A 21,292-nucleotide genomic window follows, 5' to 3' on the forward strand; every position below is an offset into this window, starting at 1 on the left:
GTCTTGGGCTTATAGACCAGAACAGAACGCGGTTTTGCTATGAATTTATGATCTTTGGTAGATTTTCAGACTCGATATTGCCTGGCAGCACCTTTATATATCACCAACGTAGGGAGTACCTCCAGGGCTGTAGCTTCCGGCCATACAGTCCAACCTTGACCACCTGGGCATAGATATGAATTTCAGTAGATTCTCGTGTATGGACAAATACCTAACATCCACGGATCTGGTCAGTCTCACTTTGAAACGGGAGAATATAGAGAAAATCACCAACCTTGGAACCTCGTAGAGATCTATAAAAAGCGCGGGTCGGCGGTGGGGTATGTGTCCCGCATTTGGAAATTCGAATTTCTCACACACTTCGCTGAACACAAAATGGCGCTCACAAAGCTCAACTTTATCACCGGAAACAAGAACAAGCTGAGTGAGGTGCGAGCCATCCTCGGCAATGTCATTGAAGTAGACAACCAGGAGGTCGACGTTCCTGAAATCCAAGGAACGATCGAAGAAATTGCCAAAGAAAAGGCCAGACGCGCCGCCGAGGCGGTAGGTCCACCGTTTCAAGACTGAATCTACAGGACCTAACGAGTGATAGATCAATGGACCGGCTTTGACTGAAGATACCGCGCTTGAGTTCCACGCATTGAAGGGCCTCCCTGGACCATACATGTGAGTCACCTTTCACATCTGATTGAAACTGTACTAAATACCGACTACACCAGCAAATCATTCATGGAGGCACTCGGACATGAAGGTCTGAACAAGATGCTCGACGGCTTTGAAGATAGAACCGCTGAAGCAGTGTGCACATTTGCTTTCTGCCGTGGTCCCGGCGAGGAGCCCCTCATTTTCCAAGGAAGAACCGAGGCAAGTTGCAATTGTTTTGAGTATATACAAATCTAACCAAAGTACAGGGCAAGATTGTGCGCCCCCGAGGCCCAACCTCATTTGGTAAGTGAATAATCCAGCCCGGCACTGGAATCTATATCTAACCCTCGCAGGCTGGGACCCCATCTTTGAATACGATGGCAAGCAGACCTATGCAGAGATGGACAAGGCAGCCAAGGTAAGAGAACCCCCCATGTAGATATAACAAGCCATGTACTAAAAGCGCGCAGAACGAGATCTCGCACCGGGGCAAGGCGCTTGGTAAGTTGCAGCAGTGGCTCGCGGAAGGCCAGTAGAGGGTATATAAAGCCGCCAAATACGTAGATACGAACAAAGAGAAAAAGCTCAATCCGCGTTCTCTGCCTGTCTCTCCTTCCATGAATCAACCCATTGTGAGATCCGCTGGCAGTTGGACTCGACGTCGGAGTCTTGCTCGCTGTTCAATTCCACCACAATTTCTTCGTCGAAGGCTTCCCGCGCCTCGTCAAGTAGTACACCGAAGATCTCGGCGTCGATGTTCTCGTCTAGCTTCTTTTCATGGTAGCCTCTGTGTATGGGATTAGTTTTTGAAATTGTGAACGTTGCGTGGTTTGACGTACCGTGACGAAAGTCGGTCGAATAGAACATCTGTAGTAGGGCAACGGAGAACGACGACGAGATCAATCCAGGACTTGGGGAAAAGATCGCAGGCGTGCCAGTCGATAAGGTAGCCACCGTTGGGGATTTCGTCTTCGAGGGCGTCGAGGAGCTGCGGGCAAGTTAGCGGAGGATCTGACTAGACGAGGCGAATCATTCCGCAGAGTTTTTTTAAAAAAAAGAAGAAGCATACCTTATCTTCATCAACAACCCATGTCTTCAATTCCTCGTCATACTCGTCAAAACAACCGCGGTCCTTTGCGACTTGGTTGATGGATAAGTGCTTCAGGCCGATGTCCTGGGCGAGTTGTTCGCAGTGGACAGTCTTGCCCACACCGGGCGTACCGGTAATGATCACGTTAGGTGAAGTCCGCATAGTGAATTGTAAGCTGTTGAGCTGTTCGATGCGAGTTGGAGATTCCCCCAGATGAAATAATTTCGGACTAATTTTTGCCCCGCCTATCTTATCGCGGAGGGGTAAATTGCCGCTTTGGGATGTATAAAACTAAGCGGACTTTTGATTTTTGATTTACGTGGTCGATTGGTCATGACAATATTTAAAAGCTTACAAAAAAAAATCGCTATGATGCTCAGATGAGACGCTATGCAGTAGCCTTAGGGGTGACGGAAAGCCTACTGTAGTTAGCATTAGAAGAAGCGTGCTGGATCAACCTGGACTCACTCAAGCAGTTCGAAGATTTTAAACTTTTGCAGATGCGGTGTTCCACGACGATACGCCTTGAGAACGCGGGTAGGATCAGATGGATTCTGAGAGTTTGCTATCAGACGTTCCATCGCAGGGGCGGTTTTGAACATGGGATCGAACACTAGCAGATTTGCACTGCCATTGTCCCGAATTTCGAACCCAATGATTGTCATTGAGTGGCCTGTATTCATGTCAGTGAGTGGTCAAAAACAGCCGAACTGGAGCAATACCATCATGTTGGAAGTAAATTGGGGGAAGATCGGTCTGGACAACCTTAGCATCGTCTTCCGGCGAGGCTGATCGGAGATAGTTTGCGACATGCTTGTAAAGAGCATCGCAGGCTCGTTGATCACTCGTTTCGAGGAGACAACTGGCTTTACACCTAGGCAAGAAGTCAGTTGGCAACGTATACCAAGACTGATATGCGACTTACGGAATTCCTAGACTCATGAAGAGAGCTTGTGCCTATACGTTATTAGCCGGTGAGTCTGGCCCTTCGTCAATAGACTAACCTCAGGTGTTCCAATGAATTTGCGTGTGTCTTTGATACCACCTGTCTCAGCTCTGCCGGAACTATTGAATCCCATATCCCAGGCCGACTCGATCATGTCCTGTAATTGGAGAATTGACGGCCCTTTATCCGGAAAATGTTCGTGACCAAAGCTGCGTGTCTTTTTCAGCCACGAGACAAGCATCTGTATATTGCGATATCCGCAAAATCCACCTTCTCGGCGCAGCTTGCAGATATGGCGGACCTTCGGGCTACAGAAGAAGGCTCGTTGGACAGTCTTGTCCTGCTCACAGAGGCGAGCGAGGACTGGAATCAGATGATCAGTTTCGTTCTCTGTTACCTCTTTTCGGGCTAGTTTTCCATCGGACGTAATCTGAGTCTGCTTTGAAGTACTGCCGCCTTTCTCTAGCATCTTTTTGAGCCACGATGGCATTTTCTTCTCATGGGCGTGAGGTCCCAATTCAGAGCGCTGAGGCGCATTAGCAATGCGACAAATTTTCTATACACATAAAGTTGGACATACCCCTAGCCTCTTGATTCCGTCTGAATTGGTCATTCTCGGAGGACTGTGCGCTCGTGGTGGTTTGGAAGTGTTGACACGGGCAGAATCTCTTTGCATTCCACGCTTACCACCCTTGTAAGAGTCCATCATATCAAGGTCGTCAAAGTCCTCTTCAAGAACCACAGGAGAGCGTGTTGAGGCTATGCCGCTGTCATCTAGAGCCACTCCTTCTGCAACATGCAAATCGAGATGGATGTCCAATTCGGCGGCTGCCACTATTTCACCGCATCCATGTGGACAATCGACATATTTTTCAGTGTCGTCAGCCAAGGTCGACTGTTGAAGAGCGTTTTCCAGGCCAGGAGAGTAAGAATCTGCGCTCTCTGGATGACAGTACTCGACATGTTGCGACACGAATTCGGCATCAGAGTCTGCAAAGGGACAAAACGGACATGAGATGTTAATGTCGACCATGGTCGCTTCAATCTGCATATACGCAGTATGGACAAAACAAAAAAAGTAAAAATGCAAAGCCAATCACAACGCCAATCACAACGCAATAGAGGAATAACGTGGTGGAATAAGTGAGAGTCGGGGCTGAGAGAGATGACAGTGGAGTTTGGAGGATGCTTAATTTGATGCCTGATCCAGAACCCCGGCTATTTGCCGACCCACCGATGCTTCAACGCCTTTCACAATAACCCAGGCATCTTGACCGACTATGAACCAAAACATGCAACTATTCAAATCTAAGATCTTTAAAGCCACACTTTTAGAGTGAATTAGTTACTAGCTGCTTTATATAAGAGCAAGTCTAGTCAGTTAAGCCTTTAGAGAGTGTTCGGGATTCCCTATCTAAATTTCTGAGCGTGCTATTCTAGACATCTATAGAGAAGGCTGGATCCCCAAATTTCCATCACATATTCAGCATATGACCAGGTCAAATTCATTGGATATCTGTATATCTGCTACAATAGACAGAGGCTGCCTCGGGCGCCACATGTTCAACCACAGCAGCAAGAAAAGAGGAAAGACCAGTGGTGAGCGCTGTCCAGTCGACTACTTAAAACCAAGTTAAAAGCAGCCATTTCCAAGGTTCTGGTATCTCATTCACCTTGTCATCGCTATTTGTAGTCATTTATTGTTGACATTTCAGACGACTGGAGTCTGGTAGTCACACTTTTGTTAATGCATATATCTAAAAGCCGCAAAGATACGGAGCGGCAGTCTAGTCTGTACTTTAGAACATATTCATGACCCAATCTAGCATTGTAACAATTGTTAACGACTAGGATTTTTGGCGAGCAAAAATCTTGATGTTTGCACTCCCGATACGGGACTCGAACCCGTAGTCTTTCGGTGAACCTTTTCATGCATCTGAAGTAAGATTTCAATGCAAAGTACGATGTTCTAAAAGCCGAACGCGCTAACCAATTACGCCAACCGGGACATAATGAAGAAGGTTACCGGCCAGAGTGCAACGATGCATATGTGTTTTCGTTAGCATTCTTGCTAATGCAGATAACCTTTTCAATTCATTAAGGTTGGAATTCTTTGATTTAGGTAGCAAAAGTAGAGCATAATGTTTGTCTTCTTCCTCTTGGTTCTTTGACAAAATCAATGCTTACTTGCGCAGCGAAATGGCGTCTCAGTAAACGTCGCACACATGGCACAGCCAATGCTATGTGAAATGACACAGTCTTTGAATGGATTGAGCAAAACACAAAGACAAAAAAGCATATCAAGCTACATAGTTTCCGAAAATAACGAATCATCCTCTGACAATGGGTGCTGAGAACAAGTGCTTACTTGGGGTAGGAAGCCGGCGGAGTTTCTTACATCCATGGATGTTACAACCGAGATTGGTTATTGACCAGGAAACCACGAAGCCGAGTTAGAAAGAAGCCTTTGGAAGAATTCCTGATCTACCATGTACAGTTCTCCGTACCTTGCAAGGCTACACACTCTCTATATCCTTGTACATTGTTTCTTAAAGATTGTATACTTCGGAACTCTAAACGGAGGAACACGTGTGTTTGCAGTGTTTGACAAAGGCCGTAAGCAAATGGCGTGATTGGGGCCGATATCGTGTGGTTCCTGGACGAATCGGGAGGCGGAAGTGGGTCGCAAAAAAAAAAAATATACACTATGCAGCCGGAAGTGGCCCCAAGGGCTCCGCTTTCGCCGGTCTCCCCCTCCAAATTCACAGCTGGATGACTCTTCCTTCCTGACCTCATTATACATTTGCTTGGGAGCATCATGGCCACTACTCTCCTTAATTCAGATCTACCTGTGGCCTCTGAGGCTCGCAGCAATTGGGTTGTGCAAAAATTCGGCGGCACCAGTGTCGGCAAGTTTGCGCTCAACATCATTGAGCAGGTTGTCGAGTATGACGCATCTTTTTCAACTGCAATCCTCCTCGAAACTGACATTTGCCCTACAGACCTAGTCTGGTCGACAACCGAGTCGCTGTCGTATGCTCTGCTAGAAGCAGTTCTACCAAAGCAGAAGGCACCACCAACCGGTGAGTCACTCATGACATAGTGGGATGGATTCTGGTGACCCTCGATACTAACGTCTCTCGTCCTTTGACAGACTTTTGCGGGCAGCGCGGGACGCTGAGAACTCCCAATCACGAGAATATGAGTCATTGGTCGAGGCCGTTCGCTTGGAACACAATCAAGTCCTCCAGGACCAAGTCAAGTCGGTCGAATTAAGAGATCAAGTCACCGCAGACATCAATGCGGAGTGCGAGCGGGTTCTCAAGGTCCTCGAGGCCGCCCAGACCCTTGGGGAGATTAGCGCTCGCTGTGTGGATAAGGTCATGAGTGCTGGTGAGAAGTTGAGCTGTCGGGTGATGGCCGCTCTCTTGCAAGATCGCGGCGTGGATTCACAATACGTGGATTTGTCCGAGATCATTGATTTCCCCATTGGTACCAAAGGTCTGGACCAAGACTTCTATAATAATTTGGCAGCAGCCTTTGGTGCGAAGGTCGATGCCTGCGGGCACCGAGTTCCTGTTATGACGGGTTACTTTGGTACCATCCCCGGTGGTCTGCTGGACCAGATCGGCCGTGGATACACCGATCTCTGCGCCGCCCTAGTTGCCGTCGGAACCCGTGCGAAGGAGCTGCAGGTGTGGAAGGAAGTGGATGGTATCTTCACCGCGGACCCTCGCAAGGTACCTACCGCCCGCCTCCTTCCCACCATCACCCCTGCCGAAGCCGCCGAATTGACCTTCTATGGATCGGAGGTGATCCACCCCTTCACCATGGAGCAGGTTATCCGCGCCAAGATTCCCATTCGCATCAAGAATGTCATGAATCCCAGGAACCGCGGTACTATCATTTTCCCTGACTCCGTGGCGGAATTAGAGAGAACCACACCGGGCCATGACCCTCGCCTGTTCCGCACTCGGAGTCCCAGTCTCATGCAGAGGCCGAAGCGGCCCACGGCAGTCACCATCAAGCATAACATTCTGGTGATCAATGTTCATTCCAACAAGCGCTCGCTGTCTCACGGTTTCTTTGCGGGGATTTTCTCCGTCTTGGACAAGTGGCGCTTGTCAATTGATTTGATCTCGACCAGCGAGGTCCACGTGTCCTTGGCCCTTCACTCGGAGATGCCCCTCCTAAACGGAAACGGAAGGGATGAGTACCAGGTCATTGATGACGATCTGAAAGGGGCTCTGAGTGACCTGGCTCGGTACGGCACTGTAGACATCATCCCCGAAATGGCCATTCTCAGTCTGGTTGGCAAGCAGATGAAGAACATGATCGGTGTCGCCGGTCGTATGTTCACTACTCTTGGGGAGAACAATGTGAATATTGAGATGATCTCGCAAGGTTAGTGAATAATTGGGTCTCCCATCCACCCTCCCTTACCCTCTTTACCCTTGATTGGAACTAACATCTTCTTTTCACCCCCTCACAGGTGCCAGTGAAATCAATATCTCCTGCGTTATCGAAGAACGCGACGCCGACCGAGCGCTGAACATCATCCATACCAGCATGTTCACCTTCTTGGACTAATCCTCCCACGTTTGAGCAATTGTTTTAAGATATCCCTTTGGTATTTTTTTTTGTGATAGAAAAAAAAGTTATGTCGGAGCTCTTAGAAAAGGGGGCTAGAAGCATGGTTTCAATTTCTTTTCTTTTTTTGTGATGCATGGAACTTGGCGTTTTCCCCTTTCTGCAGTATAGATGTCATGAAGCGTCTGTTTCGGTCCGAATATAAAAAATCTGTTACACTGTGTCTCTGATATACAAGCAAGGGAAGCGCAGAGAGAGAGACTACCTAGGTAGGGAGCCTCCCTAGATTAGCAATAGAAAGAGGGTGCGGGCAGTTTCAAATAAGGATTAGGTTGCTGCAGAACTGCAGAGCTGCAGCGCACATGCGTTAGTCTTCGGGGGAAGAGGGGCATTGACCAGTGATGTGAGCAGTGCAGGACATTTCCATCAAGGGGGGCCGTTTCAGAGTTACATCAACATACCGAGATGGTTGGCTACAAGAGGCTATGTGCTGGGTTCTGCAAGTGTTACTATTTCTACTCCGTCCACATGCGCTGTACTCTGTACTTTTAAGATTAACTGCATAAAACATCATACGATTGACTCGATGCTCTATGAAGATATCCTTGATTCTATATCATATTCAATAGACCTGTAGTTCGTTAATAATAGAAGCAATAAAGAAACCTGAAGTTCATACTTCGCAGTGGATCGGATCGACACTAAGAAATATGAGCAAGGGAGACCCCCTTCACTCCCGATATGATCTGATGTGACAGTATTTTACCTAAATTACCACCCGACTGAGTCCCATTTCCCATAGTAAAACGCGTGACGCGTGAGGTCAGTGACAATACATGACCGGTATCATGATGTACTATCAGACAATCATCCTCTCCTCCCCCCGCCTTTCTTCTTTTCTTCTCCCCCAGTTGGAAGAGTCGCTACTTAGATTCTCATATAATACCATTTAGTGCTCCAAAGGTCTCTTCTTCAAATCCTACGTGCCGCAACCCTTTGGAAGCAAAAAAAAAAAAAAACGAGTCCCAGTCCCTTATCCTTGGAACCTTGGAACCGAGGATCTACTAAATCTTTGTGATCTTCAGCCTTTTGTATCTTGTATTCTCATTCTCTCCTCTACACCTACTCCCATATTGCACGGCTCAACGGCCCTGTTCTCTCTCTCTCCTCAACTCACTTCGATCGCCATTTCACTCGACTACGCCCGGCAGATTTATCCAAAATTGGTGCTGATCCACCGCATCTCGTCAATCTGTTATCTGTGCAGCCTGATTCGCGTTCGAGTGTGACGCCTTAGCGCCTTGTGGCCCAACCTGGTGCATGACGGCCTGAGTGACTTGGTCTTTGCTCCTGATCTACCATTGGTTCAACCTGAATTCTCTGCAGCCTCGTCACATCTAGGCACGGCTCGTGTCAGCAAGCTGGGCTGAAGGCCTTGTTGTCAGTCGCGCCTTCTGTTGACGCGTTTGTCATTTTGGTGATTCCCCTTCGACACTTGATCGGATTATGGGATCGACGCGTTCGACGGGCGCACACTTTTCTTCAGTGCTAGCCCCATCGCAGGAGATCATCAGATCGCAGCCCCGTCTGCAACCCTCACCGCTACCACTCCAACCCATTGAGAACTTGTCTTTCCCTCCCGGCCCGCACAGGCCATCGCCGACAAAAGGACTGCACAAGGGCTCGCATCCCGGTGGAAAACTCGGTTTCGTCCCAATCTCTGCCCCAGTTCCTCCCATGTTCACCACCGACTCCCCGGCCAAGAAAGCGCCTTTCCCCATCTACTCTCAACCGATGCCACACTCTGCCCTCTTCACTACCTTCTCCAGCGTCAACGATAAAGAAAACTATCCGGAAGAACCCTCCAATGACAGTTTCGCCGACTTCCCAGAACCATCATATGACTCCAAACTTCCGATGAAGCGCACACTCATGGAAGCTGCGCCGCTCAGAGAGCGCCCCAACAAGAAACAAAAGCGCGACGACGCGCCGGCCATCTATCTTCCCGAACCGCACGAGATGCCACCGGTAGAAGATGATGGCTCCAAGCCTCCGTACAGCTACGCCACCTTGATCGGAATGTCCATTTTGCGCGCCAACCACCGACGCTTGACACTAGCGCAGATCTACAAGTGGATCTCTGATACGTTCTCATATTACAAGAACACCGATGCAGGATGGCAAAATAGCATTCGCCATAATCTCAGTTTGAACAAGGCTTTCATCAAGCAGGAGCGCCCCAAGGACGACCCAGGCAAAGGAAACTACTGGGCCATTGAGCCTGGTATGGAGGGACAGTTCTTGAAGGATAAACAAGTGCGCCGCGCCACCATGTCCAGCCTTCCACTCCCCGCTGCTCCCCAAAGAGATCTCGCTTCCTCGCACGGCGCCAGCACTACGACTTGGATGGTACCACCGCCGGCGGCCCATCACGCACATGTTCACCACGCGCCTCCTCCTAGGCCACCCCCGAATGACATGTCTTCCGATGCCACCCTGCCAGCTTCCGACCCTGCGCTGCAAGATGACGCGGAAGAAGTCAACCCAGTCCCTGCACCACGCGCTGTGCCTCGCTCCTCCCCACCTCAAAACATCCGATCCTCTCCACCAATTGCTCCTCCTCGCTTTGCCCGACAGGGTACTCCCCCAACGCCTACTCAGAGTGGCCCGACGCCCGCGCCTAGACCGCGCAAGCGCAAGTCAATTACCCTCAACGATAGTGGCTACTTCTCATCTTTGGAATCTTCGGCTTTACGGCCTAACAAGTCTGGACATATCTTGACCTCTGATCTTGATATCGAGCCTCCTCGAATTAAGCGTGGACGCGCAGAAGAAGAGATTGCGCGAATGCGCAGCTCGTCTCACGACATGAGCCCTGGTCAGACGGCCCCGCGCAAAAACCCTCATCCCATTGGATCGTCTCCCTTCCGCAGCCAGTACATCAGCATGCAGCCACCGCCATTGACCCCGGTCATTAAGTTCAAGAAGCCTGCTAAGCCACCCCCATCCGTCTCTCCAAACACAAATCTGCGCAATCATCGCCGCAAGATACAGCAAATGGTGAACTCCCCTATCAAGCACTTGGGTCTCGCTGAAGACGCCTTGCCATGGAGTCCCGCCTTCAACCTACAAGATGAATCATACACTCCCCATGATCACTTCAACACCACTTTTGATGTCTTTGCCGACCCAGTGCCATCACACATCTCTTACGGGTCACCAGAGAAGCGCTCAGTCAAGCGCCCACGCACAGAAAGTGGCAACTCCGCTCTCACAGACATCACTTCTGGAAACGTCAACAGCCGGCCGGGACCTATGTCCAGGTCCAAGTCCCTCGTGTTCCCCGAGTCTCCCTCCAAACTCCCGGATAACCAGCGCTTCGGTGATGCTAGCCAGGAAGACTTCTTCTCATTCCACCTCTTCGACGAAGGCAACGACAGCTCGAACGAAGTGGACGGAATAGATCTTCTGCAAGGCTTCCAAAAAATCGGAGGTGCGAGCAAAGATGATGCTCTCAAACCTCGCCAACCCCTTCACTCGCGACCCCAAATGGGCCGCAGTAGTACGACTCTGTTTTAAAATTTTGTCATGATTTTGTGTTTTTGTCTCGGATGGGCACTCTGTGAGACCCAACCCTTGGATTTTTGCGCATCTACTCCCCCTATTACTTTGCTCTTTCTGTTTTGCGTTCATGGTGTTCTGTTGGATTGGTTTGGGCGGTTTTGTGTGGAGTTCTTTTGGGCTGGGAGCCGGTTCTGACATTTCTGAGCCCAGGATGGCCCTACGACCTTAATGACGATGTGTACATGCAAGCGATGGTTTTATGATTTGGGATATCTGGATTGGGGAACTTGGCTCATTGAAGGCGCAATTAATGTAGTTAGCAATTGAATACTTGAATACTTCGATTACAGTGAATGCTATAGACACATTCTAATGTAGGGTATCTGATTGATTGAATGATTATAGTACCGTAACGCCATGCCTGAACCTGCCCAATATGCTTGGACCGTTCGAGTCGGTCCATACTGGAAGTCCTTAATCGCTACTTCCACATCCCCGGCATCCACAACTGACGCACTGCACCGTCTGATCCTCCTTCAGCTGCGCCTTGGGCACACGGCAGATGCAAGTCGAGTTGAAATTCGTCTCTTTCGTCTGGACGCAGCGCAAACAACAAAGCTACAGCAAGTTAGTATAACATATCTTCTCCCCATGCTCGGTGAAAGACCCACCTTCTCATAGCCTTGCTTCTTCCACTTCGCAATCAGGTTGGCATCCGCATAGCCGTTCTTCAGCAACCAGTCATACAACTGCTTCGAGATAGCTTCTTTTTCGTAGTAGAGGTCGTAAATGTATCGTGAGCCTGAAACAAATTAGTCTGGTTCCGCGACGGGGTATGTATGCAACTCACGCTGGTGACTGATCTGGAATATGGGCCAGAGGACTTCGTATTTCTTCTTTCCTTCATGGGAGGCGTTCTCGGCATCTTTCATCTTATTGCTGAACTCAAGCAGGGTATCTTCGAGATCGTCGAAGCCAGCAGGGGGCGGCTTGCGATTGCGCGCGGAGCGAATGGGAGGCATCTTCGAGGGATTTTGTAGGGGTACCGAAGAGGAGGGTTCTGGTAAGGTGGGTGGTGAAGGAAGAGGAAGCCTATCGATAGGAAAACTGCGCGTCATTTTTGTGCCAGTTGTCACCGCCTTTGATTTTGACCTTGGGGGTCCTCCGAACACCTCAGCAGCTCCTTGTTATCATCACCCATCACAATCATCACAATGGAGCAGAACATCGACCTCACCAAGCTGTCGGACACCGACAAGAAGGAGCTCAACCAGGTCCTCACCAATGAAGCCCAGAAGAGCAACATTCAGCAGAGTGAGTTACCACCGCGGACCACATGAACTACGCTTCAGATTCAATATGACATCCCTGAGATTGCGTTTAACTCGAGCGAACACCTGCTGATATAACTTCACAGCCGTCCACCACCTGAACGAAGTTTGCTGGCAAAAGTGTGTCACCAGCAAGATCTCCTCCGGCGCCCTCGATAAGTCCGAGGAGGCTTGCGCGCAGAACTGCGTTGAGCGGTGGATGGACTCCAGCCTGGCTATTCTATCTAAGCTGGATAACATGCGCCACTAAGATCCTCGCCGTTCGTCGAATGTCCATTGCCACATATCATAATTCGCGCATGGGTTGTTAAGATTTGGTTGGGGGTCATGTCCTACGGTTTTTGGACGATTTCAAAATCATGTATACTAGAGTCAATTTATGAACCACTGTACACTGCTACAAGATGAAGCTGTTTTCACATATACAGTTCCCCATACATCCGGGGAATGTGTTCAGTGGCGGGTAGAGTACGTAGGATAGCCCCAGCAGAGGCTCTGCCCAGGTGGTCTTGAGGACGGGGTCAACATGGGTGCTGAGTGCCTGGGCAGATACATGACTGTGACAATTGGCCTTCTTTAAGACATGATGCTTAGTTGCGATAGCTACACTTTACATTCTACAATGGACAGGTCATAGTCATTACAGGACCGACAAGTCCACTAAATTCATGAATCGTGACATCCACAAGTAAATTTTTGATCATTCAGCCCGGCTGGTATTTTAGCATCACCGTAGTGATAAACAAATTCGCCAAAACCCAAAGAAATTCCCCATTTAGACAATAGCCAGCTTGGTAGCGGCAATGTCAAGAGCATCGACATCAGGAGTGAGACGGGCGAAGGCCTTCTTGGTACCGTCGGGGCTGTGACTTTGTTAGTAACCCATTTCAGATGATCACGATCGAGACAGTAGACATACCGGACAAGGGTGTTGACCTTGACGGTGTCAACGTCGTAGAGCTTCTTAAGAGCCATCTTGATCTGGCGCTTGTTGGACTTGACGTTGACGATGAAGACAAGGGTGTTGTTCTCCTCGATCTTCTTCATGGCGGACTCGGTGTTCAGGGGGTACAGAACGACCTTGTTGAAGTCCAGAGCGGGTCCGTGGGGAACGGAGACGCGGGGGTACTTGGGGGACCGCGACAGCTGGAGGGTCTTGGGGCGGTGGAAGGTGGCGGAGGTGTAGACCTTGCGGGACTTGTGAAGCTGTTGCCACAACCGCGTTAGCGATAGGCTCCGAAAATCTTTGAAATCAAAAATTCTGGTCTGCTTCATCTTTTGTTACGTACCGAAGCGCCCTTGGCGACCGCCTTGGCGGCGGCGTTGGCCTTGTTCTTGCCTGTTTATCGAGTTAGCGGTGATCTTGAAATGTGAAGACGAAGAGAAAAAAAATTGAGATTGCGCCGTTGTGAACCGTGAACGAAGAGGGCGACATGACGGGTTTTGATTGATCGATATGCAGGAGTGATTTCGGAAGACATGTTCGATAGCGACGCTGGTCGCATGTTGCATGTCGTGGTAATCTCAGTCCATTGCGATATGATCTCCAAATCTCGAAATTTTCGATTCCCGAATATTGTCCTCCAAGTTCACGAAAAATTCACAGTCGGTGTTGCAATCGCAGTAGAGGAGCGGAATATGGTTGGCACATACCGGTCTTGTTGTCGGAGGGGGCCATGGCTGTCGTCGGTTGCTGTCGATGATGGAGTCTTCGCAGTGTCAAAGTTCGAACATTTGGAGTGGTTTTCGCTTAGCAAAAACCCTAGTAGTGGGTCAGGTGACCCATGGGCCTTGCACTTGCTGACTCATGTAAGTTTTAATACCCGGTGGTACAGTACTGTCACTTTTCTGTCCAATCAGAAGCTACGTGGTATTTATCTTTTGCTTTTTGATCAACGCCTTTGATTTTGCATGTCCTCTGCTGCTTTTCTATATTCAGCCAAAGATACTTACGAATATCTCGAATATTCTCATCAATCCTACTTCACACTTCATTCATGGCCCCGCAAAAGCGAGCTAAAAGGCCCGGCTTGTTGTCTACAGGCCGGCCTCCAATCGCCAAATCCAAAGATGCCGCGCTTTCAGCCAAAGCGACTCGTACCCTGATTCGTTCTCACCACCGGCTTCTCAAAACCCGAGCTCAAGCTCTGAAAGCAGGTGACGAAGCCCGAGTGAGCAGCATTGATGCTCAGATTCAGGCCAATGGTGGCTTGGAAAGCTACCAGGTCGCCAGCAAACTGGGTCAATCCATGGACCGAGGCGGTGATTCCAGCAAAGTTCTCATTGATTGGATCAAGCCAGAACTCAAGGAATTCAACAAGGAAATGCCCAAGCTCCGGGTCCTTGAAGTCGGAGCCCTGAGTACAAAGAATGCCTGCTCTATGAACCCTGCTTTGGATGTTACGCGAATCGATTTGAACTCGCAAGAGCCTGGGATTCTCAAGCAGGATTTCATGGAGCGACCTTTGCCATCTGGCGACGAAGAGAAATTCAACATGATCAGTCTGTCTTTGGTGCTTAATTACGTCCCCGATGCCACTGGTCGTGGGGAGATGCTCAAGCGCTGCGTTCAATTCTTGACTTCCAAATCGGCCTGGGAATTTGTGCCTCGCCTCTTCTTGGTACTACCTATCGCGTGCGTCGACAACTCGCGGTACCTCAATGAAGAACGACTAGGCGAGATCATGAACTGCTTAGGCTTCCGTTTAACGCAAAGTAAACGGACTTCAAAGCTGGTGTTCCACCTCTGGGAACATACTGGTGACTACTTGCCGAAGGCTTTCAAGAAAGAAGAGCTGAGGTCTGGCAAGACGAGAAATAATTTTGCGGTCATCATGAACAAGAAGTGATGGTGTCTATGAAATGCTATTATACTCTTCATGTTTCAGGTTGGCACCTAGTTTGCAGTGAGCATTTCCTGGGGCAGGAAAGCCCAGATGGTTCCCACCGCTGCCAATATACAGGAAAGGACGAGCAAAGCCCAATCAAGGATGCGTTCGCCACGACTGATCTCTTTCCCGAAAATCTTGAGGTAAAATGCAAGAGGGAAGATGATACAGATGGTGAAGCACAAGAACGACCCCAAGAAAGCCATGATGCGATCAAAGGATGGGAAAATTACCGCCAGAACGACAATCATAACCACGACGAAGACACGCACCAATACTCGACCAACTTTCTGGAACGTCTCAGAGCTGTTCTCGGCTGGCACATGGCCACTTCCAAGTCCACAAAGAACTTCGAATGTGGCAACCAGAGGCCGGGCACTGTCTCTGTTAGCAGAGCCCAGGGATACAGGGGCGTGAACTCACTTCAATGGCACTTTTGTGAGAGGGATGATTGCGATGAACACTACAATTCCGACAGACAAAGATTGTGGATAGTCAGTAATTGTGAGGATGTTTGCAGTGATTTCGTCGCGGACCATGTCGCCGAACATTAGCCATCCAATGATTGCCATTGAGGAATCCAATGTAAACTATCGCGCCACAGTCAGAAATGAAATCCATGGAAGCCGATTTTGGTCTCTTACTGTAAATAGATAAGTCACCCACAGACTCTTTCCGTATTTCTGGGGGTGTCTCATATCTCTGTAGATGTTCGGGAAAACACCATGTCCACCCCAGGGAGCTTTTGATCGACGTCAGTTGAGCTGCTTGAGGAGACTGGAGGGCAGAACATCCAGTGGATGATCAACTTACACATAATGAGGCCGAAGCTCAGAGGAAAGGTGGCCCAGTTCTCGGGGAAAAGGAATGTGTTGGCCGGCTGACGCAAAGACCCGGGTGCATTTGGCTTGATCAAGCCATCAATGCAAATGAGAACCACAATTGACGTGCATGATATTATTCCCAGAATACTGGTAATACTCAGGAAGCGAAGTGGCAAGAAGTTGAGCGGAAGAAGCACAAGTCCACAAACGATCTTCCATTGCAAGATGCTCAGCCCTGGGACCAAGGCATATAAACTGTCAGCAAAAAGCACCACCAGAGCCACACAAGCTCCCAGAAGTTCCAGACAGAATAGGAAGCTGGTGACCAAGCGTGCTTGTTGTCCAAAGCTGATATATGCTAGATCTGCGTATGTGACAACACTCCGGTCCACATCCAAACATTTGGCTAGAATCTTAGCAGTGTAAGAGGTAGCCAGGGCCGAGAAAACAAGGAACGACAAGCCGAAAACCCAGCCAGCATGTTTGAGAGCCAAAGGCAAACTCAGCAACCCAATACCGATCAAAACATTGACCGAATTGAAGATCGTCTGTGGAACAGTGGATTGACCCACAATTACATCCTCCTGCGTACCATCCTCATGTTGGATATGCTTTACCAACAACGGGCCCCGATCTGGGTCTCCAGCACCGTCAACGTGAGCGTGAGGAGTTTGCTCCCTGTGGAATTGTATGGCGTTCCTTCTTGTCGATTCACTGACCCGCGAAGAAATGGTTCCATAAGAGGCCGCAAAACTGCGATCAAATGACGAAGCAAGCAACCCAGTACTGGGTAGCGCACGTTTCGATGGTCCATGGGAGTCATTGTCCTCGCCTTCCGAGTCCGAGTCTCGCAGAAGAGGCCGGTCTACATTGGAGTTCCGACCCCAGGACTGACCCCAGGATGTAGAGTGCGAACTGTGGTCCTGGCCGGTGGCTATGGCGATATCGTCATCTTCGTTTGTAGAGACGAACGACGACCGCCGCGGGATAACTTCTGGAAAGGCGGCAGCTCGCTGCCAAGAGCGAGCAAAGTTATCCAAGCTGTTTGGACCTCCAGCCTGACGGAAACGATTTGAAAATGAGGATGATCTGGTGCCATTAGTGTGAATTGGTCATATATGATTGGATAACTGACCTTTGCCGACCTCCCATCTCTGACTCTGCAAAGCTGCTGTTCAGATGACCATGGTCATGAGACCTTGCAGGGATGTTCAAGGAACCGTAAACCGGTTCTTCATCAGGCATGTCGAACAGAACAGCTCTGGGGTGGAAGTAGAGTAGAGCTGCTAAGTTTGCATGAAAATCTCAACGTTTTAAGAGGGGAAGCAGATAGGCGCGAAAGATATCACATGGAGATAGCCTGGACAAGATAAGAGAAACGAGTCCGCGATGTTCGAAAGAGCCTAGCGTCTGGCGTTTCCGCTGTGGGGTGCGGATCCAATTTGATAAGCGGAGATATAAACTGACTAAGTCTGTCCATTTAAGTATGTCAGGAAATGGTACCTAGTTTTGGTAGTATAGGAGAATAGTGGTTATTTTTCTTTATACACAAAGTATGTCTTCACAAAGGGGTGCCCAAGTGTTTCACTCTTGGTCTAGTGATTGTTTCCAAGGTTGAGTCGCACAATTCATGGGACTCCCTTACATGGTGGAAACGCTAAGATTACAGTATCCCTACGAAGTACGGAGTACGGAGTACGCAGTACATGCATACATCTGCAGTTGAACAACACATATTCTTCCAGAACGCTGATAGAACAGGATGTACTCGGTACCTGAACACCCGGTATTGGGCCACGGCCTGAGAAGTACCAGATACGTCACGGGTAGCCCTGCTTACTCAGCAGCAGCCGACCCCTCGAAGAAACTGTGTACCTCCCACCCCACGAGGAAATTTACTGTTCGAACGTCATATTGTCAAGGTATGTATTCTGCTCTATGAGCGTCTGGGGATCTTTGAAAAATCTCACCGGCTTTCTGCTCATTGACTTTTTTTTGCTCGCACCCACTAACAATTTTGCAGCACAACAGGCAAGAATATTTGTTCCCCGATCCCGCCCCATCTCTGACCGAGTCTTCAGGCGCAGGGCCTCCGATAATCTTCCCCTCCCCTGATCCACAGTCGCCTCGCCCAAGATGAGCGCCCCTCCGCCGAACGAAGCTGAGAAGAACATCGAGATCTGGAAGGTCAAGAAGCTGATCAAGCGTCTTGAAGCTGCCCGTGGAAATGGAACTTCCATGATCTCGCTCATTATTCGTACGTCGTTTACCCCCGCTACCTTCTACCGCGCGCTGACACACCTATGCAGCCCCCAAGGATCAGATTAGCAGAGCTGCAAAGATGTTGGCTGAAGAGTACGGTACCGCTTCCAACATTAAGTCCCGTGTGAACCGTCTCTCTGTGTTGTCCGCTATTACCTCCACCCAGCAGCGTCTCAAGCTGTACAACAAGGTCCCTCCCAATGGACTCGTCGTGTACTGTGGTGAAATTATCACCTCGGAAGGAAAGGAGCGCAAGATTAACATCGATTTTGAGCCTTTCAAGCCCATCAACACTTCTTTGTACCTTTGTGACAACAAGTTCCACACTGAGGCATTGAGTGAACTTCTCGAGGCCGACCAGAAGTTCGGTTTTATCGTCATGGACGGTAACGGTTCCTTGTTCGGTACTCTGAGCGGTAACACCCGTGAGATTCTCCAGCGTCTCTCCGTTGATCTTCCCAAGAAACACGTGAGTACTTTTTCCGCCTAGAGACGACATGTATACTGATTTTCGTAGGGACGTGGTGGTCAATCCGCTCTGCGTTTCTCGCGTCTGCGTGAGGAGAAGCGTCACAACTACGTGCGCAAGATTGCCGAATTGGCTGTCCAGAACTACATCACCAACGACAAGGTCAACGTCGCTGGTCTCGTTCTGGCTGGTTCTGCCGATTTCAAGAACGACCTTAACCAGTCCGACCTGTTCGATGGTCGTCTCCAGGCCAAGGTCATTAAGGTTGTCGACGTTTCCTACGGTGGTGAGAACGGTTTCAACCAGGCCATCGAATTGGCTGGCGAGACACTGAGCAACGTCAAGTTCGTCCAGGAGAAGAAACTCATTGGTCAGTACTTCCAGGAGATCAGCCAAGACTCCGGCAAGGTTTGCTACGGTATCGAAGATACCCTCAAGGCGCTGGAGCTTGGTGCTGCTGAGATTCTGATTGTGCACGAGAACCTGGAGATTACCCGCTGGGTGATGAAGAACTCAGAGGGTGCTGAGGTCATTGCCCACACCACCAAGGCCCAGGAGATCAACAACCGCGAGCTCTTCCAGGACAAGGAGACCGGACTGGATATGGAGGTTGTTGAAGCCGGTTCCTTCCTTGAGTGGCTCGCCGAGGCCTACAAGGACTTCGGTGCCAACCTGGAGTTCGTGTCTGACCGATCCGGCGAAGGAAACCAGTTCGTCAAGGGATTCGGTGGTATCGGTGCTATTCTCCGATACAAGGTCAACTTTGAACAGCTTGCCGACTACAGCGATGACGATGAGTTCTACGACGGTATGTCACTATTTTAGTCTGGTTGTATTATTTCGTTCTAACTCTCGCTAGATTGACGGTATTGCCCCCTCGCAGAGAGCGAGGATGAACGGCCAGAAGCTCCCGCGTCGAGTCTTTTGACGGCTCGCCCCGTGGACAACCAAGGCGGCTCCCGCGATGGATTCAAGGCATCCGTGAAGGATAACAAAACCAGGCCTGGTCCAAGCTCCGTGAAGCTGCTCAGAGGTAAGCCTCCCGATCATTTCCACCTGTGGCATACTCTAATCTCGTACAGGGTCATCCAAGCTCCATAACATGCTCGCTGAGGTTCCCTCGGTGTCTGAGATGAAGATGAGGTTTAAATTGCAATTTGAATGGTTGAATGCAGTTCTCTGCAAGATTTCCACCACTGCTTGCCCAGCTTACATGTAAGCCGAATGGCGTTGGATTATTGCTCAGCCGATCTCTGTCATGATATCTCAATGGCATTGTCAGGTACTTCGTTTTTTGCTTATATTTTGAAAAGCTCCCGAAAGGTTGATAGAGAAGACATTACATTTTCCTTGTTTAAAGTCCAAGATCTCGCTACATATGCATAGGCACATACATGCCTGGTTGTTTCAAGTTTTCTTGTTTGTAGGATAGACCGAAGTATCCTTATTATGTATCCCAAAAAGTATATGACATGAAGCTTCTATAGCAGGCTTGGACGGAGAGAAAGCCCTAAGCATTTGCACTCAACTGGTCTTTCCAAGTTCCCAGGTCTCTGCATGACTCGGTCACTTCTCTTAGTTCAATGAGAGCCCTGTGAACAGCATCCTTGTTCTCCTCTGAAGGCGTCCTCCCACATTCAACAAAGAAGATATACTGCCAAGGCTTCTTCAAGCTTGGCCTTGTGTTAATGCTGGTCAAGTTCAAACCGTGCTTCTTGAAGATGAGCAGCGCATTGGCTAAGGCACCGGGAGAAGCATGATCGATCAAGAAGGAGACCAAAGTCTTGTGGGTGGTCTCAAGCGCGCATCCCTCCGTAGGGGGTTAGGCTGCTCGAACTCGAGCTGAGCAGTGCGCTCAGCGAGCACGTTTCTCAAAATCAAGAAGCGCGTCGTGTTATCAGCACGGTCTTCGATGTTCTCGACTAACACGTCTGTACCGTGATGCTCCGCGGCAAAGCGACTAGCGATTGCTCCACCACGCTCTTCGAAGTCCTTCGAGACGATCTCGCCGCCTTTGGAAGTAGAGGAAACATCTTGTCTCTCGACTCCTTTGAAGTACTTTCCGAGGAAAGTCTCGCATTGTCCCCACGCCTGGGGATGCGTGTACAGCTTTGTTATCGAGCCATCGTACTCAGCCCAGCTGGGATATAAGCCTTTCCGCGTGAGCAGGCAGTGGTGAACAGTGAGGTAGTATTCACCACAGACCTTGACGTCCGGATATGAGTTGTCCCGGTCTGCCAGGAGATCTAGTGTCTGGACGACGGAGCCATTGGTCGAGTTCTCGCACGGGATGACGGCGAAATCAGCTTGGTTCTGCTGGAGGGCGGCAAATGCGTCGTTGAACGAGCTCTTGGGCTGGAGATCTGCGGAAAGTCGGCCGAATGATTCAGCGGCGGCCTGGCAGGGATTAGATTAGATGGCGTCGAATCGAGAGCGGAGAGCGGGGTTAGATATACCTGGTGCGAGAAGGACGCCAGCGGCCCCAGGAATGCTACTCTCAAAGCCATGAGGAAAAGCTTTTGTGGGAGTGGAGATGAGATCGAAATTCATCGATCTCAATCTCAGCTAGTGAACTAGTCTATTGTTGAGCCCACCTCAGCCCTCAATTCGAGCGGTGTGGGCTGCATCCAGTCCAATCTTGGTTAAGAGCGGCAGACAAACACGTCAAACGCGGGTTATA

General features: G+C 49.6%; 12 protein-coding genes across 12 annotated transcripts; 6 read left to right on the top strand and 6 right to left on the bottom strand.

Moving 5' to 3' along the window:
* Positions 1-375: 375 nt before the first annotated feature.
* Positions 376-1,184, top strand: N7506_008051 (non-canonical purine NTP pyrophosphatase; the record flags this gene model as incomplete). Its single annotated transcript, XM_056957344.1, has 6 exons — positions 376-546; positions 596-669; positions 723-867; positions 915-951; positions 1,002-1,066; positions 1,119-1,184. The coding sequence occupies 6 exons, from the start codon at positions 376-378 to the stop codon at positions 1,182-1,184; spliced, it is 558 nt and encodes a 185-aa protein (XP_056811678.1).
* A 49-nt stretch (positions 1,185-1,233) lies between these two features.
* Positions 1,234-1,900, bottom strand: N7506_008052 (nucleoside triphosphates FAP7; the record flags this gene model as incomplete). Its single annotated transcript, XM_056957345.1, has 3 exons — positions 1,234-1,435; positions 1,488-1,636; positions 1,718-1,900. The coding sequence occupies 3 exons, from the start codon at positions 1,898-1,900 to the stop codon at positions 1,234-1,236; spliced, it is 534 nt and encodes a 177-aa protein (XP_056811679.1).
* A 226-nt stretch (positions 1,901-2,126) lies between these two features.
* On the bottom strand, positions 2,127-3,717 carry N7506_008053 (C78 family peptidase; the record flags this gene model as incomplete). The annotated part of the gene is made up of 6 exons (XM_056957346.1): positions 2,127-2,157; positions 2,207-2,411; positions 2,461-2,612; positions 2,664-2,695; positions 2,743-3,210; positions 3,265-3,717. 6 exons carry the CDS (start codon positions 3,715-3,717, stop codon positions 2,127-2,129), a joined length of 1,341 nt encoding a protein of 446 aa, XP_056811680.1.
* Positions 3,718-5,502: 1,785 nt separating this feature from the next.
* Positions 5,503-7,274, top strand: N7506_008054 (aspartate kinase; the record flags this gene model as incomplete). The annotated part of the gene is made up of 3 exons (XM_056957347.1): positions 5,503-5,767; positions 5,853-7,088; positions 7,177-7,274. 3 exons carry the CDS (start codon positions 5,503-5,505, stop codon positions 7,272-7,274), a joined length of 1,599 nt encoding a protein of 532 aa, XP_056811681.1.
* Positions 7,275-8,780: 1,506 nt separating this feature from the next.
* On the top strand, positions 8,781-10,853 carry N7506_008055 (forkhead box transcription factor; the record flags this gene model as incomplete). Its single annotated transcript, XM_056957348.1, has 1 exon — positions 8,781-10,853. The coding sequence occupies one exon, from the start codon at positions 8,781-8,783 to the stop codon at positions 10,851-10,853; it is 2,073 nt and encodes a 690-aa protein (XP_056811682.1).
* A 459-nt stretch (positions 10,854-11,312) lies between these two features.
* On the bottom strand, positions 11,313-11,860 carry N7506_008056 (BUD31 family protein; the record flags this gene model as incomplete). The annotated part of the gene is made up of 3 exons (XM_056957349.1): positions 11,313-11,456; positions 11,510-11,640; positions 11,689-11,860. The coding sequence occupies 3 exons, from the start codon at positions 11,858-11,860 to the stop codon at positions 11,313-11,315; spliced, it is 447 nt and encodes a 148-aa protein (XP_056811683.1).
* Positions 11,861-12,052: 192 nt separating this feature from the next.
* N7506_008057 (Tim10/DDP family zinc finger protein) lies at positions 12,053-12,419 on the top strand (the record flags this gene model as incomplete). The annotated part of the gene is made up of 2 exons (XM_056957350.1): positions 12,053-12,152; positions 12,256-12,419. 2 exons carry the CDS (start codon positions 12,053-12,055, stop codon positions 12,417-12,419), a joined length of 264 nt encoding a protein of 87 aa, XP_056811684.1.
* Positions 12,420-12,944: 525 nt separating this feature from the next.
* Positions 12,945-13,847, bottom strand: N7506_008058 (60S ribosomal protein uL23; the record flags this gene model as incomplete). Its single annotated transcript, XM_056957351.1, has 4 exons — positions 12,945-13,032; positions 13,089-13,375; positions 13,459-13,508; positions 13,823-13,847. The coding sequence occupies 4 exons, from the start codon at positions 13,845-13,847 to the stop codon at positions 12,945-12,947; spliced, it is 450 nt and encodes a 149-aa protein (XP_056811685.1).
* Positions 13,848-14,166: 319 nt separating this feature from the next.
* N7506_008059 (25S rRNA (adenine2142-N1)-methyltransferase) lies at positions 14,167-15,018 on the top strand (the record flags this gene model as incomplete). Its single annotated transcript, XM_056957352.1, has 1 exon — positions 14,167-15,018. The coding sequence occupies one exon, from the start codon at positions 14,167-14,169 to the stop codon at positions 15,016-15,018; it is 852 nt and encodes a 283-aa protein (XP_056811686.1).
* Positions 15,019-15,065: 47 nt separating this feature from the next.
* Positions 15,066-17,126, bottom strand: N7506_008060 (putative transporter; the record flags this gene model as incomplete). The annotated part of the gene is made up of 5 exons (XM_056957353.1): positions 15,066-15,435; positions 15,481-15,647; positions 15,702-15,799; positions 15,871-16,970; positions 17,017-17,126. The coding sequence occupies 5 exons, from the start codon at positions 17,124-17,126 to the stop codon at positions 15,066-15,068; spliced, it is 1,845 nt and encodes a 614-aa protein (XP_056811687.1).
* An 891-nt stretch (positions 17,127-18,017) lies between these two features.
* On the top strand, positions 18,018-19,831 carry N7506_008061 (translation termination factor eRF1; the record flags this gene model as incomplete). The annotated part of the gene is made up of 5 exons (XM_056957354.1): positions 18,018-18,138; positions 18,191-18,612; positions 18,661-19,420; positions 19,496-19,645; positions 19,695-19,831. 5 exons carry the CDS (start codon positions 18,018-18,020, stop codon positions 19,829-19,831), a joined length of 1,590 nt encoding a protein of 529 aa, XP_056811688.1.
* A 291-nt stretch (positions 19,832-20,122) lies between these two features.
* N7506_008062 (prephenate dehydratase PHA2) lies at positions 20,123-21,119 on the bottom strand (the record flags this gene model as incomplete). The annotated part of the gene is made up of 3 exons (XM_056957355.1): positions 20,123-20,422; positions 20,479-21,009; positions 21,069-21,119. The coding sequence occupies 3 exons, from the start codon at positions 21,117-21,119 to the stop codon at positions 20,123-20,125; spliced, it is 882 nt and encodes a 293-aa protein (XP_056811689.1).
* Positions 21,120-21,292: the final 173 nt, after the last annotated feature.

The sequence above is a fragment of the Penicillium brevicompactum genome, assembly GCF_028827555.1.
Source record: "Penicillium brevicompactum strain IBT 35665 chromosome Unknown utg000005l_segment0_segment0, whole genome shotgun sequence".
Lineage (NCBI taxonomy): Eukaryota > Fungi > Ascomycota > Eurotiomycetes > Eurotiales > Aspergillaceae > Penicillium > Penicillium brevicompactum.